The 13,816-nt window shown below is 37.8% G+C and overlaps 4 protein-coding genes across 6 annotated transcripts; 2 read left to right on the top strand and 2 right to left on the bottom strand.

Annotated features, from left to right (window-relative positions):
• The first annotated feature begins 1,035 nt into the window (after nt 1-1,035).
• On the top strand, nt 1,036-3,005 carry LOC107036036 (protein CREG1). The gene is made up of 5 exons (XM_015253747.2): nt 1,036-1,385; nt 1,719-1,873; nt 2,222-2,341; nt 2,420-2,501; nt 2,712-3,005. The coding sequence occupies exons 1-5, from the start codon at nt 1,040-1,042 to the stop codon at nt 2,879-2,881; spliced, it is 873 nt and encodes a 290-aa protein (XP_015109233.1). The 5' UTR covers nt 1,036-1,039; the 3' UTR covers nt 2,882-3,005.
• Nucleotides 3,006-3,672: 667 nt separating this feature from the next.
• Nucleotides 3,673-10,102, top strand: LOC107035970 (protein ARV1). Of its 3 annotated transcripts, none has more exons than XM_015253639.2 (4): nt 3,673-3,850; nt 7,735-7,822; nt 8,335-8,830; nt 9,708-10,102. In XM_015253639.2, exons 2-4 carry the CDS (start codon nt 7,739-7,741, stop codon nt 9,845-9,847), a joined length of 720 nt encoding a protein of 239 aa, XP_015109125.1. In that variant the 5' UTR covers nt 3,673-3,850; nt 7,735-7,738; the 3' UTR covers nt 9,848-10,102. The 3 variants fall into 3 exon arrangements, with proteins under 3 accessions (XP_015109125.1, XP_028981773.1, XP_028981774.1); XM_029125940.1 differs by having other exon boundaries at nt 8,284-8,830; XM_029125941.1 differs by lacking the exon at nt 3,673-3,850 and adding an exon at nt 6,861-7,640 and having other exon boundaries at nt 8,284-8,830.
• On the bottom strand, nt 4,827-7,505 carry LOC107036035 (aldo-keto reductase family 1 member A1). The gene is made up of 4 exons (XM_015253746.2): nt 7,401-7,505; nt 6,943-7,110; nt 5,622-5,975; nt 4,827-5,252 (listed from the first exon to the last, which is right to left on the bottom strand). The coding sequence occupies exons 1-4, from the start codon at nt 7,470-7,472 to the stop codon at nt 4,878-4,880; spliced, it is 969 nt and encodes a 322-aa protein (XP_015109232.1). The 5' UTR covers nt 7,473-7,505; the 3' UTR covers nt 4,827-4,877.
• LOC107036034 (WD repeat-containing protein 37) lies at nt 9,457-13,786 on the bottom strand. The gene is made up of 5 exons (XM_015253745.2): nt 13,126-13,786; nt 12,882-13,007; nt 11,425-12,178; nt 10,493-10,739; nt 9,457-10,009 (listed from the first exon to the last, which is right to left on the bottom strand). Exons 1-5 carry the CDS (start codon nt 13,400-13,402, stop codon nt 9,884-9,886), a joined length of 1,530 nt encoding a protein of 509 aa, XP_015109231.1. The 5' UTR covers nt 13,403-13,786; the 3' UTR covers nt 9,457-9,883.
• Nucleotides 13,787-13,816: the final 30 nt, after the last annotated feature.

Genomic DNA, 13,816 nt, shown 5'->3' with positions numbered 1-13,816 from the left:
AGATCTACGATAATCATTGATGTTAATTAGGCGCAGAAGATGAGTAATGAGAAAAAAGGGTTCTCGAAGGATGAATTGTGAAAGTCTCGGGGAAGGGATGGGTCTGGGGAAAATGTTTTTTGATGAAAGTGAGAGATGGTTCTCAATTCAAGGTTCGTTATCCCGCAATTTATGAGAAAATATTCAACGTTTTCCTCTGGACCTCGCCCTTACAGAGAAATTCGCAGAATAATCCATCGATTTATTATAAATTCATTCTCTTTACAATTCATGTAATTCATTGTATATAGACTAGAAAAAAAATCATATGAATCATTGAACTGTAGAGTATCGAAATTAAAGTATTAATTATGTTCATCAATCATCATTCTCGTCATTTCTCTAAAAAAAAAATAGTTTCTCTTCTTTCCCGCATTCTATGAGAAAATATTCAACATTTTCCTCTGGAATTCCCTCACCCTTGCGGAGAAATTCGCAGAATAATCCCTCAATTAATTATAAATTCATTCTCTTCACAATTCATGTAATTCATTGTATATAGACTAGAAAAAAATCCATATGAATCATTGAACTGTACAGTATCGAAATTAAAGTATTAATTATGTTCATCAATCATCATTCTCGTCATTTCTCGAAAAAAAAAATAGTTTCTCTTCTTTCCCGCATTCTATGAGAAAATATTCAATATTTTCCTCTGGAATTCCCTCACCCTTGCGGAGAAATTCGCAGAATAATCCCTCAATTAATTATAAATTCATTCTCTTCACAATTCATGTAATTCATTGTATATAGACTAGAAAAAACTCCATATGAATCATTGAACTGTAGAGTATTAAAATTAAAGTATTAATCATGTTCATCAATCATCATTCTCGTCTAAAAAAAAAAGTAGTTTCTCTTCTTTTCGTCCATTTTTTCAATTAAGAACAGTCGTTTCAGGTAAGAAACCCCTTTTTAGTTTGAAATAAAAATCTCTAGGCGGAAATCTTGACATTGCCCCCACTGTCTGCGTGCACGTAAGGTCAATACAAGATAGTACATGTGCGGATCATTCATGACTTGCTCGAATTACTCAGTCGCATTTTGTTGTTCTCGAACAATGGCTCGCCTCTGGCTCTTTCTCTCCGTCATTTCGATTTTTTCGGCGGCGGTGAGTCCTGCCATCGGGAATAAACGATCCTCCCGACGGTATTGGGGGGCGGAGGAGCATGAGTGGAGGGAATTTGAGGAATTCAAAGAGTGGAAGAGATTGAAGAACTGGGAGAGGAAAAATCATGATGATAGAGTTTTCGGGGAGGGGAGGGAGGAGAGGGTTTCGATGCCGCGGACTCCTCCCAGGGAGCCGCATCCTGCGGTGATGGCGAGGTTCATCGTCAATCAAGCGAGTAATAATATTTTCTTGTTCTATTTGAGAATTTAATCTCGTTGTGAAGCTATTAAACGAGGGGAGATGATTAAAACGGGAGGCGATACTTCGTTTTTTGGGGGTATCTCGGAATCTAAGGGAGATAGCGGAATTTTTGTAAGGACCTTTTTTATAGGGGAGATTGAGAGGCACAAAAAAGGTTTTGACGAAAATTTTGATATCTCCCTTGGATTCGGAGATATTCAAACATGTTTACGAAATGAACAGCTGTTTCATCAATTTATCATCGATTTTTGATTTTTTTCTTTAGTGTAAAAAATCATTCTCATTATCTTTGATGATTTATGGGTAGATTGGAGCTCCGTAGCTACCATCAGCACTCGAAAGGATATCCCATCGTTCCCATTCGCCGGTGTAATTTCCGTGAGCGATGGACCTATTGGAAACGGATCGGGAATACCTTACATGTATCTTACGCCGCTGGATTTCACGGCGCAGGATCTCGCGGTGAGATATCCCGATAATAATCGATCTCAGGAGGAAATGAGGAATTTTTTTTTCTGACGAATTTGCGAAAGAAAAAGTCTTTTGTAAAAAGTGTTCATTTTACTGAATTTTTTTTGGGATGAAAAAGTCGTTTGGAATTTTCCCCTGTAATCACGCGTCAGAATTGGTCAGGGGGAAATGAGGAATTGTTTTTTCTTCTGACGAATTTGCGAAAGAAAAAGTCTTTTGTAAAAAGTGTTCATTTTACTGAATTTTTTTTGGGATGAAAAAGTCGTTTGGAATTTTTCCCTGGAATCACGCGTCAGAGTTGAATCGTATGTTGAGGGATAAATTTTTTTAATTGAGCAGAAAGATCACAGAGCGACGTTGATGATGACCCTGGCCCAAGGCTCCTGGTGCAAACAGAAGCTCATGGACCCGATGGATCCGCGCTGTGCGAGGGTGGGACTTTCCGGGAGAATTAAAGAGGTAGAAGATCGCAAATTGAAAATTTACGCGACAAAATGGATTTTTACTTTTTTGGAAAATCTTGTTCTTTGATTTTAGGTTTTTCCGAGAGATCGGGACTATGATATTGCCAAAAATGCTGTTTTTGGGAGACATCCTTGGCTCTCTCACATGCCACCAGGTGAGAATGAATTAGATGAATGATAATTAATGATTTATCAGTTTATAATTGATTAATTGTGAACTGGTAATTTTATTAACTCATTCAAATCTCTCTCTATTATTCACAAACATTTCGAGAATTCTTCTACTCATAAAAAAAATGAAGCTAAAGTGTAAAATTAAAATTTCAATCGAGTACAAATTTTAAAAACCCAAATCTTCATTTCAGATCATCACTTTTTCTTCGCTAAATTAGATATATTGTCCATTGCGATGTTGGACGCCTTCGGAGGGCCAAAATACATCCCTGTGACGGAATATTTGAACGCTACCTCCTTTCAAGACAATAAACAAAATGAAATGAAGTTAGTGCCTCGTCGATCTGTATACGTAATCTAAGACCAATCATTAAAAATAGTCTGTATCCACAGAACAACATGTACATATACTCAATAATTATTATTAATCAATGAAAAAGCTTCGAGTTTTCAACTGATAAAATATTCTTTTCTGAGAAAATTAATGGGTGCATTTAATATTCATTTAACGTATATTAACTAATTATCAATATAATAATGAATATAATATAAATAGTAATGTAAATTATATAATATAATTAGCGAAGTGGTAAAACGGTTTAAGTCGATATCTCCCAGTTGAGTTTTTGCGGAATATTTCCGAATCTAAGGGAGATAGCCAAATTTTCGTAATTACATTTGTTGTAGCTCTCAATCGGCTCTACAAAAAATGTTATGACAAAAATTTTGCTGTCTCCCTTAGATTCCTAGATATTCATTAAAAACTGGTCACTGGTCAAAACTGGCTTGTACCGTTTTACCACTTCGCTGCTGAATTATTAATATAATAACTTGATATAATAACGAATATTTAATATATCATTTACCGTTGATACATGAAAATGAAGCCAAATATTCTATTGATGATACTCCAATAGAAATTGCTATTCTCAGTTTAAAAAAATTGAAAGTTAATCAGAGAACTCGAACGTCAATGAGAACGAGCCTTCATATTTACTAATGTCTGTGTCTACATAACCTCCAAAGCCGATGAATTACAACTACGATATTTTAAGTCTGTGCCTTCGGCTTGACCCTTCGGAGATTACCTTCAGTATCCTTTGCATGTATGTGTGCCTAAACTATCTGAAATCCCCCCTATGGGANGTGAAACAATTGTGGTTTTCTGGATGAACAGTTGCAAAATGACTTCGAAAAATCGGTTTCATTCCTAATTTGTCAATATATTCAACTTCGTTTTATAGTCGGTGAAATGCACTCTTTATCAATCAAGTCAAATATCTCCAGAGGACATTTGCGCCAGAAATAACGGCCCACGCAGCTGATAACGGTAAATATAAAAAATAAAAGTTTAAAAAGGGTGGAGAAAATCGTCGGAGCAAATATGTTTTCACTTGTGACCCAAAAACACGAGTGATGTCGCAGAGTCAGAGGAAATCAACCTCAAATCTGCTAAACATTATTCATTTCTCCAATTTTTCATCGCCCTCAACTCAATTATTTCGATTTTATTTCTATTTTAATTTCGTCTTCATTTAAGGGGTGACAGAACGCCGCTCATTTTCCAAATTTTTTAACAAATTTCCTCCCGAAAGTTATCGGATCTTTTTACAAATCAAAGCACATTAATCTCCAGGAGGTGATGATGAAGATCAGGGATCTCCATCAGTATTAAATTTCTGTAATATTACAACGATTTGACCCTTACATTATTGAAGGTTTAAAATATGTTGATTCAATTTTTCAAATAATATAACATTAGGGGAGGTCGGGGTTAAATGGTCACCTGACTGTTTAAAAAATATTAGTGACGGGTAGAAATGTTGATGAAATTTAATCATTTTTTTTCAATACAAAGAACAATTCTTTCCCTTTGTGATGAACCTAAACTGAGCTTTATTGATACAATTGTTTCTGAGTTATGAATAATTTGAGAAAAGTCTAAAGTGTCCATTTACCCTACCCTCCCCTAATAACCTGATTTTTTACGAATAATGATATATTTAAAATTTGTTAATATGAAACTAAATTTACTACTAAGTGAATAATTCAAATTTTTTGAACGGGGATTTTCGATTACACAAGTAATCGTCAATCTTCCTACCTCAAATTATTGATTGATAAAATAGTTGAAAATTTGAATATTTGAATCGATGATACTTAAGTACTCAAAAAATTTCAAGAGTGCTGTTATCTAATTAAGGGCTGCAGTATTAACCGTAATAAAATATTACAAATTTGGCTATCCCTGATGAAGATCAATGGACTTTGGCTTCGAGAAATATTACTAACATTAAGCAGGAAATTTGAAAATTTCGAGGAAACGGTGCCCTTGTTACCCCTTAAAGTCATAAAAATTAGAATGGGAACTCTGGATGACTGCAAGCCCCCTTAATAAAGGAGAAATCACAGACTCTCCCGTTGGAGCTCTGGTCCAGGGCTCTCAACGCCTCCATGTCATCTTCGTCCAGCTCAAAATCGAAGATATCAATGTTCTTTCGCATTCTGTCCCCATTCGTGCTCTTGGGGATGGCAGCGATTCCCCTCTGAATTATGAACCTCAGGGCGATCTGGGCAGGAGTTTTCTCGTGCTTCTCTGATATCCTCAGGATTGTGCTGTTATCCATGATGGTGGGGATGACCTCGGTCTTCCCCATGAGCTTCACAAAACCTCTTGACCCTAGGGGAGAGTATGCAGTCACTGCTATTCCTTTAGACTTGCAGAATTTGACCTTAAAAAAATATCCATCATCAATTGTACTATTTTTCCCATCAGATTTCACATTAGTTTTTCTCTAATAGCCCATACGATAGTTAATAAAAATTAAGAAATAGGTGTTTAATATTTTTTATAAACTATCGTGATTTTTTTATTAATGAAATAATTTTAGTGAATAAAAAGAATAAAATAATTTTGATTAATAAAAAAACCACGAATTACTGAAAGTTTCAATGAATTTTTCATTCAATTCTGAATTTAAAAAATTGAAAGAAAAATAAAATTGAAGATTTTTTTACGGCCTCGGAGTCCCTTTTCGGATCCCATTCGGCACTAAAATTGAAGATTAGAATTGAATTTTCAATGAGGAAAATGATCTCACCAAATCATTCTGTTGGAAATACGCGTGCAGTTCAATCTGCAGATTAGCCACTGGAACTTTCGCGTGATCCAAGACTCTCTTGATCTGCTTGATATTGAAATTGGATAGGCCGATAGCCTTAGCTCGACCAGCGGCGACTTCCGCCTCCATGTCCGCCCACACCTTGATGTGATCGGTGCTATTGTCCATCCGGAAATTGCCCTCCTCGTCCGTCGGGTGCAGCTCGTCACCGACTTCCTCGAATGCGAAGGGAGTGTGGACCAAGTAAAGGTCGACGTACTCCAGTTGAAGATCTTTCAACGATTTCTTTAAGAATTTTTCGGGGCCTCCGGGACGATTGCCTGTCGGTGGCAGCTTTGAAATCACGAATAATTCTCTTTCATTTCGAAATTTGAGGAGATAGAATGATGTTCTGTTCATTATTGGAATCTTCTAGGAAAATGGTGTGATTTGGATGAATTAGATCTCATTTTAAACTTCGAAAAAAAAATTTGGAGATGAGGAGACAAACTGTTGACTGACACTCAAAATATCGATGATTTCGAAATGTTTATTTTGCCTTCTCCCAGAAGGAGTGGTAAAATGTCTTTTTCATCACTTGTGCGTAAAGTGAAATTTAAAATCCCACTTTTCACATCTTGTGACGGAAAATAGGGTTCCACACTCGTGGGAAAAGTGTTATTTGACCCTTGGGAGTAAAAAACCCTTTTATGCACTCGTATCAAAATATACTATTTCCCGGAATTATCAACAGCTGCCGAGTGAATGTAATTTTCACTTTAAAGTTGGAAAAATTCACTTCAAAATAAGGAAAAAAAATCCTTAAATTTTAGTGTGCTAACTTTGATTTTTCGATAGATGAAAATTTGTCATTTTTCTTTCAAGTAAAAATTGCATTCCTTTGATGATTTCTTCATTTATCTCATCAGGGTGCAGCAGGAAGAAATGTCAAGGCATTTTTGTCGTCGCTTGTGCGTAAAATTTCGCTTTACACACAACTGATAAAAAAAATGCTATTTTATTGTACGAACTGCGAAATAGTATATTTCGATACGAGTGCGGAAAACTGTTTTTTAACCCGTGGGAGGTGTGCAACTCTCGTCAAAGGCGAGTGCAGCCCTCCCAAGGGTAAAAGAACGCTTCTCCCACGAGTGTCGAATTCTATTTTTCATCACAAGGTGTGAAACGCAGGATTTTCCGCACGCGGAGCGGACGTAAAATTTTACTTTACGCACCAGTGATGAAAAATATATTAACATACTCTCGTTAAACCTCTCGAAATATTTTCCTCCGTAATTCCTAATTCCAATAATTTTTATACTTTTGTCACGATGAATAACTCCTCTCGCGTGACCCTCCCCGCGTCCATCCACCTCTTCAGGACTCTCCCAATAGCTGCCTCGTTCAAATACACCGGGGCACAATCGATATGCCGGTACCCGGCCTCCAAGGCCTCCTCCATCGCCTTCGTAATCTCCTCCTCAGAAGCCTTCGACAATTTTTCAAATTGAAATATGCAAATGCAAATTACTGCCGATGACTAGGGGCGAGTGGAGTAAAATGGATACTCATTATTTTTAAATGAAATGGCATTGCAAAAACTACTTAATGCTTAATCGAATGAATTTGAGGCATCACATGTGACGAAACTCGGAAAATTCACTTTCAGCGAAATTTCGTAAAAATTCGAATTTGAAAAAATTTAATTTGTAAATTAAAAAAATTATTTCCAAGTCTCCATTTTGCCCCAGCCACCCCTAGATAACTGACACCGCGTACGTGCCAAGTGCCGAACCCCAGAGCCGGCATTTTCCGCCCCGCAGTCAACTCAATATCGATTTTCGATCCCATAATCACTTCCCACTGTTGACGATCTCACTGATTCGTTATTCGAAGTCACCGGGGAACTGAATAAATTCCACAGTTGAGCGCAATACAAAACTGCTTATGCTTTCACCGATACTTCCGAGATGGCATTGGAGAGGGGGAGATTTTCTGGGCCCTCAATAAGCACTGAACGTAATTGTTACTTTGTAAATTGTTTTTCCTTGAAGCAATCACTTACCTGTGAAGGCCACTTCGACCACCGTTACTTATCTAACTCTATTTCCAGGACGATGTATACGTGCATTAATTGCGGAGTGGAGGTCGAGGAGTTGTACAGGAGGTACAGTCCTAGTGTCCTCAAAGTATTAAAATGTGTAAGTGTCAAAATTCACACGGGAAAAATATGACAATGATAATAAAATAGATAATATAATATGACTTATATAATAATATGATATAATGAAGAAAGTTATTTAGGAACTGGCAGAAAATCACGATATTTCTTCCTTTTTCTTGTCTCCACTGTCCTTCCAGCTAAGAATTACTCAAATGTGACTTCCGTCACACTCCACTTCTTTTTTTAAATTTTTTATTCTATTAAGACTCCACTTCTGTGCTCTCCACTTTATTACATGGTAGTAATTGCAAAGAGTAACGGTAAGAGTCACGTGTACATGATAACACGTGTGTGATATTTTCCATTTGATATTATAAAATTGTGATATTTATCGCTGTGATGTTATTATTATTGATGATATTACCCTGTGATATTTTTTTATGGTGATATTTTCCTGTGAAATTTTGACGTGTGTTATTCACCTTTTGTGATATTTAGAGAGATAACCGATCATTATGCAACCTTGACCCTCGTGGCCCCCTATTCCAGACGAATTGCGGAAGCCTGGCGGACAAATACATAGAGTACGACCCAGTGATAGTCCTAGTGGACGTAGTGCTCCTAGAGAAACCAGCGTACAGGCACCTCCTCTACAACAGTAAATTCGAATCTTACTGGAAGCTGATGTTAATCCTCCTCCTGAGTGAATCCTACCGAGTCTGGGCGATCCACGACAGCTCCACCGACCCCCTCAAGACCGACAGGTTCGAGGGGGAGAGGGGCTTCTCCATTCTTCTAGCCCACACAGGTCTATCTCTAGGCTCTTTCGTGATAGCCGTCATCCTCGGAACAGAGTTGCGATGGCTCGTCTCTCAGAGACGGCCCAGGAAGTACAAAGCGACTGATCTCGTTCGCGCTTTGATCGTCGGGGGCTGCGCCAAACTCCTGGGGCTTCTCGGGCTTGTCTGGCAACATGTGTCTCACGAGCTGCATTACGCCCTCATTCATGGATACACCATGCTCTGCCTCCTCACAGCGTACTCAGGTAAAAATATTCACTGAGAGATCGTGAATAATTAATCTGGGGTAATAGGCGACGGGTATTCATCAACACGAGATGTTTATCAATTTTTCAGAAAACTCGACTATTCTTTTGAATTTCTCCCAGTCCTCCGGGCCATCACGCGGCAATTTTCACCAGTTTTACCATCGAAAAATGCAGTAAACTGCAAATTTTCACTATTTTACCAAAATTTTAAGCGATACGTCCACTCGTCAGGGGAATTTATTAATTTCCATTTAGAAAATGCAAAAATATATAAAAAACATTATCCATTTTCATGGAGACATATTCATTACTTGAAATAACTGATTGAAGACGAAACCATATAATTATTCAAGGATAATTACATTAATTTTCATCGTTCGTTATTTTCCTCCGATTATCTATTTTAGGCCAAAAGTCCTCGATAATCGACTGGTAGTTTTGTAATTGTGAATAAAATGAATATTTCTATTTGATCATGTATATATGACGTTTTGAGTTGATCGTACTTTGCTCTCACAGAGTTATCGCAAAGTTTTCAAGACCTAAAATTGCAGAGCAAGCACTCCCAAAAAATTAATGTGGAGTAATTGGCAGGATGTACTCATAAACACAACCAGTTTTCTCAATTTTTCAAAAACTCATTTATTCTTTATTTCAGTGCAAAAGTTTCTACAAACGCGACTAGACGAATTTTCACTTAATTATATTATTTGTCCTCGATAATTCTCTGGTATTTTTGATCATTCGTTTCAACGTACAATCCAAAGTAATAATGAATAAAATGAACATATCTATTCGATCATATGTATTTTTGATTCTCACTTTGTCATTATTTTTTTTAATCATTGAATTTAGAATTTTTTAATTATTCTAGTTGTCTGCGAGAGCGGAAGAGGTGGATCACTGATAGGTCTAGCTGCTGGCTTACTGGCACACAATTACGTATCAACTTGGGTGTGGCTGCCCTCATTTACCCAAAATATTACAATAGTACAGAGTGATATTCGAGGCTAATTCAACATATTGTGATATGAAGTAATAGGGGATTTATTAAGCATCTTTAACGGGAAGAACACTCCAGCCGAGAACAAGTCTGTCGAATCCACAGGAGAATAAGTTACAAGTTGCATTTGAGTCTTCTGCCCAGGCCACTGAGCACACCATTCGTCGATGGCCCTAATGATCAAGACCAAATTGTAAATTCATTGATTCAAACATTTGTTGATTATTAATGTCGTACATAAATAAATATTTGAGGATTTTTAGTAATTTTTGATTGATTGGATTTTTTTGCGAGTGAAAAAATTCAGTTTTTTAATGAAAAAAAAATTATATGTGCAGTTTTATTGGATTTATTGTAAATTATCAATTGTTGAGCTTGGAAAATGAAGAATATTTGTGAAATGGAAAGTGATTGTCTTTAAAATTTGAATTTTTTTTACCATCAACTCGGTAAAATATTTCTTATTGAATAATGTATGACGAGCAATATAGAAAATTCAATGAGCGATGAGAAATTTTGGTCAATTGATTCCTGAGTACTTTACCTAGATTGTTAGATTAAAATTTTCATTAGAACGAAAAAAATAAAATGCCCAATCAGTAAATAAAAATAATAATGTTACGAATATCGAAGAAAATCATTGAGAAAAATTTTACTTGTCTGCTAGTCCTTGGAAGCCTAGCCTGCCTCTGTCCAGTCAGATCGAACAATCGTATTTGCCTATTATCATGCGGAATTGCAACAATTCCAGCACTGGAAACAGCGAGTCTATTAGCAGCACTGTCCCCCCGAATAGTAGCTAATGGGCTGCGTATATTACGCAACTCCCAGACCTTGACGCTCCGATCGTCCGACCCAGAAACTATTTTGTCCTCCCTCGTAAAAACGGCGGAAGTGACGGCTCTGCAAGTATGGAATAAAAAAAATTATCCTTCATTTGACAAAAAAATTTAACCATCCTCATATCAGCGAACAAAAAAAATCTCTCGATTCAAGTACTGATACAAGTTTTTTTTTACTTGATTCAAATTGATCGCGACTTGATTCAAGTAGTTCCCGACTTGATTCAAGTATTTTTACTTGATTCAAGTCTATCGCGACTTGATTCAAGTATTTTTTTACTTGATTCAAGTAGATCGCAACCTGATTCAAGTATTCTTTACTTGATTCAAATAGATCGTGACTTGATTCAAGTATTCTTTACTTGATTCAAATAGATCGCGACTTGATTCAAGTATTCTTTACTTGATTCAAATAGATCGCGACTTGATTCAAGTATTCTTTACTTGATTCAAATAGATCGCGACTTGATTCAAGTATTCTTTACTTGATTCAAATAGATCGCGACTTGATTCAAGTATTTTTTATTTGATTCAAGTCGATTGCGACTTGATTCAAGTATTTTTTACTTGATTCAAGTCTATCGCGACTTGATTCAAGTATTCTTTACTTGATTCAAATAGATCGCGATTTGATTCAAATATTTTATACTTGATTCAAATAGATCGCGACTTGATTCAAGTATTTTTTCAACGTAATTCAAGTTGTTGCACTTAAAAAAAAAAGTAGAAGATTATAGATAACTCACTCAGTGTGTCCCTGGAAAACCGACACCGAGTGTATGGGTTCTCTGAAATCCCATAGTCTGAACGTACTGTCACGACTTGATGTGACACAAAGCCTCTGGGCATGATGAGTGGACACATGAGTCAATTCCTGATCGTGTCCGCAGAGTGTGTGAATGACATCGCCAGTTTCAGTGTCATACAGATTAGCTGTTCTGTCCCAGGAAGCTGTGACCAGTTGATCGGCCCCTGGCAACCAGTCGGCGGCCATGACCACGCCACTGTGACCCAGAAGTTCCCTCAAGGGTGTTCTCAGGGTGGGTGTGTCCTCCTGATCGTCATTGAGACCAGGCGCATTGGTGGGAGTTCTGTCCAGGGTGGAGAGATCCTCGGAAGACGATTGACGCATTGGTGCGTCCCAGTTGACAGCTGCCTGCCAAATGTGTGCTGAACAGTCGCCGGAGGAGGTGAGGGCCAGGTCAATCGTGGGGTGAAACCTCACGGAGTTGACGGAGCCAGTGTGACCTATGTACTGGAGGAGGCACTTGCCAGTCTCCATTGCCATCACTCGGGCTGTGTGATCGGCAGAGGCTGTCGCTATTATTGGCTGACCTGAGCGACCCACTGTCACCTCCCAGATGCCGTCTTTGTGGCCCGCGTACTGACGCTGCATTGTGCAGGACATGGTTGGGTTCTTGAAGGAGGAGACTATCTTACTCGTTTGGGCTTTCAGCTTGTGGGCAGTCTTGATCTTCTGCGCTGATGAGACTATTGGGGCTGGAGGATTTCAGGCGATTACTGGGGGGCAGATGGCTTTGCATCTGGGGTCTGGTGAACTACTGGTTTGTTATCATTGCCGAGGTAGTTTGGCTCATGCAATTTATTGAATTCTCGGTTTGTTTGCTTTTCTTTTTTATTTGTTTTGTTGTATGGGTGATAGATGGAAATTACTCGACCTTGGATCTACCTATTTCAAACTAATTGAATTTATTGTTGCTCTTGCATTTTGAGTTTAAAATTGCTGTCAACTGCAACTGCATAATTGCCAAGGGGAGCAGTAATTTTGATATAAATGCAGGTGGTTGGAATAATAATTTTGTTAAGAATAATATCAGTTCGTCAGAATTCTCAATTTTTTGTTCAATGGAGCTCATGGTTTTTTACTTGATTCAAGTAATGGCTTATTAGGGATATTGATCTCTGTATATATTGAATCCTATTATTGATTTCAGCTATCAGTTTCGTGTTTAATAAGTAAATGGATGAAAATAAATGAATAGAGTGTTTTCTATTCATTTATATTTATTTCATGCTGAAGAATTCGCTATTGCCGTGAGTTTTAGATGGAAATGAATGAATTTCACCTTAAATTTAAGCAAAGAGAGTTAAATTTATTATTGTTTTTGCATTTTGAGCCAAGAGGAGCAGAAGCAATTGTATTAATAATGCAGTCAAGAACAAAAATCACGAGAATTCTCACCTTTCTGTTTGATCGAGCTCTTGGTATCCACGTAATCAGCCAAATCACCAGGTGGCAAACTACGTTCACCCGAGCCGTAGCACTCTCTCTCCAATCTCTCGTTGAGAGTGTCAATCTTCTCCTGTACTGCAATCAGAGGCTTTAAATGGCGAAGACAAGGTGTTCAAAACTCTGAACAATTGATTGGTCATTAGATTATCTAAAAATATAAAATTTTTAAAACTGAATAATCGGTGGGTCTTACAGCCTATGTTCTCCAGACACACCATCTCGAATTCCTTCTGAATCTGTTGAAACAGGTCTAGCAGTCGTGATTGGAGAACTGGTGGTATTGATGTCTCCTCATTGTCATTTTTGAAGTTAACGTAGTGGAGCGATACTGGCTGAAGGGGTGTTGATCCACTCTGGCTCAGTTGCGACTGTAATTCAGTGTCTGTACTGCTCTGGACACGGGGTATTGATATGCGTTTAACTTTGCCACTGGATTTTCCAGCAGCCGATGCTGGAGGCTCACCAGGCATTATTAACGGAGTCACTGATGACGATATATTGCACTGATATAGCACGATTATTCACGTTTGATTGAGGGAATTTTCTGGATCACTTGGATTTGCCGACATTTTAAGTCACCCAGGTGTAACAGTCCTCTCGCTGGCACAAATGTCAATGATTTTCCGGGTTTATTACTTCGCTCACCTACACCCGCCGACGAATCAGCTGATATTGGCTCTTCTTCGTCCTCCCGTGACGTCAATAATCGGCTATGGAATTTCCTGGGGAAATTTTCAGGGATTTTTGTTGGCTGTATCAGCTGGAGGGATGAGAGCCACTGGGCATTGCAGGGTTGCCAAGTCTAGATACGGTTATGCGGGCTTTTTGAATTTGGCGGGCTAATTTGACGCCCCGAATAATTACAAAACTTAAGGATGTTCTAC

Source organism: Diachasma alloeum, unplaced genomic scaffold, assembly GCF_001412515.2.
Source record: "Diachasma alloeum isolate Michigan unplaced genomic scaffold, Dall2.0 Dall_scaffold_00203, whole genome shotgun sequence".
NCBI classification, from domain to species: domain Eukaryota; kingdom Metazoa; phylum Arthropoda; class Insecta; order Hymenoptera; family Braconidae; genus Diachasma; species Diachasma alloeum.
Note: the sequence above shows the minus strand (reverse complement) of the source record. Positions and strands in the feature narration are given on the sequence as shown.

What these genes read in the sequence shown, in the direction of transcription:
- LOC107036036 (XM_015253747.2), top strand. Translation starts at nt 1,040, where the DNA reads ATGTGCGGATCATTCATGACTTGCTCGAATTACTCAGTCGCATTTTGT. An exon ending in GTTCATCGTCAATCAAGCGA is followed by an intron (nt 1,386 to 1,718) that starts GTAATAATATTT and finishes ATTTATGGGTAG; the next exon opens with ATTGGAGCTCCGTAGCTACC. An exon ending in TTTCCGGGAGAATTAAAGAG is followed by an intron (nt 2,342 to 2,419) that starts GTAGAAGATCGC and finishes CTTTGATTTTAG; the next exon opens with GTTTTTCCGAGAGATCGGGA.
- LOC107036035 (XM_015253746.2), bottom strand. Translation starts at nt 7,472, where the DNA reads ATGGGATCGAAAATCGATATTGAGTTGACTGCGGGGCGGAAAATGCCG. An exon ending in TGGGGTTCGGCACTTGGCAC is followed by an intron (nt 7,111 to 7,400) that starts GTACGCGGTGTC and finishes AAATTGTCGAAG; the next exon opens with GCTTCTGAGGAGGAGATTAC. An exon ending in ATTTCCAACAGAATGATTTG is followed by an intron (nt 5,253 to 5,621) that starts GTGAGATCATTT and finishes TATTTTTTTAAG; the next exon opens with GTCAAATTCTGCAAGTCTAA.
- LOC107035970 (XM_029125940.1), top strand. Translation starts at nt 7,739, where the DNA reads ATGTATACGTGCATTAATTGCGGAGTGGAGGTCGAGGAGTTGTACAGG. An exon ending in TCCTCAAAGTATTAAAATGT is followed by an intron (nt 7,823 to 8,283) that starts GTAAGTGTCAAA and finishes TGTGATATTTAG; the next exon opens with AGAGATAACCGATCATTATG. An exon ending in CCTCCTCACAGCGTACTCAG is followed by an intron (nt 8,831 to 9,707) that starts GTAAAAATATTC and finishes TAATTATTCTAG; the next exon opens with TTGTCTGCGAGAGCGGAAGA.
- LOC107036034 (XM_015253745.2), bottom strand. Translation starts at nt 13,402, where the DNA reads ATGCCTGGTGAGCCTCCAGCATCGGCTGCTGGAAAATCCAGTGGCAAA. An exon ending in GTGTCTGGAGAACATAGGCT is followed by an intron (nt 13,008 to 13,125) that starts GTAAGACCCACC and finishes CTCTGATTGCAG; the next exon opens with TACAGGAGAAGATTGACACT. An exon ending in GTTTTCCAGGGACACACTGA is followed by an intron (nt 10,740 to 11,424) that starts GTGAGTTATCTA and finishes CCATACTTGCAG; the next exon opens with AGCCGTCACTTCCGCCGTTT.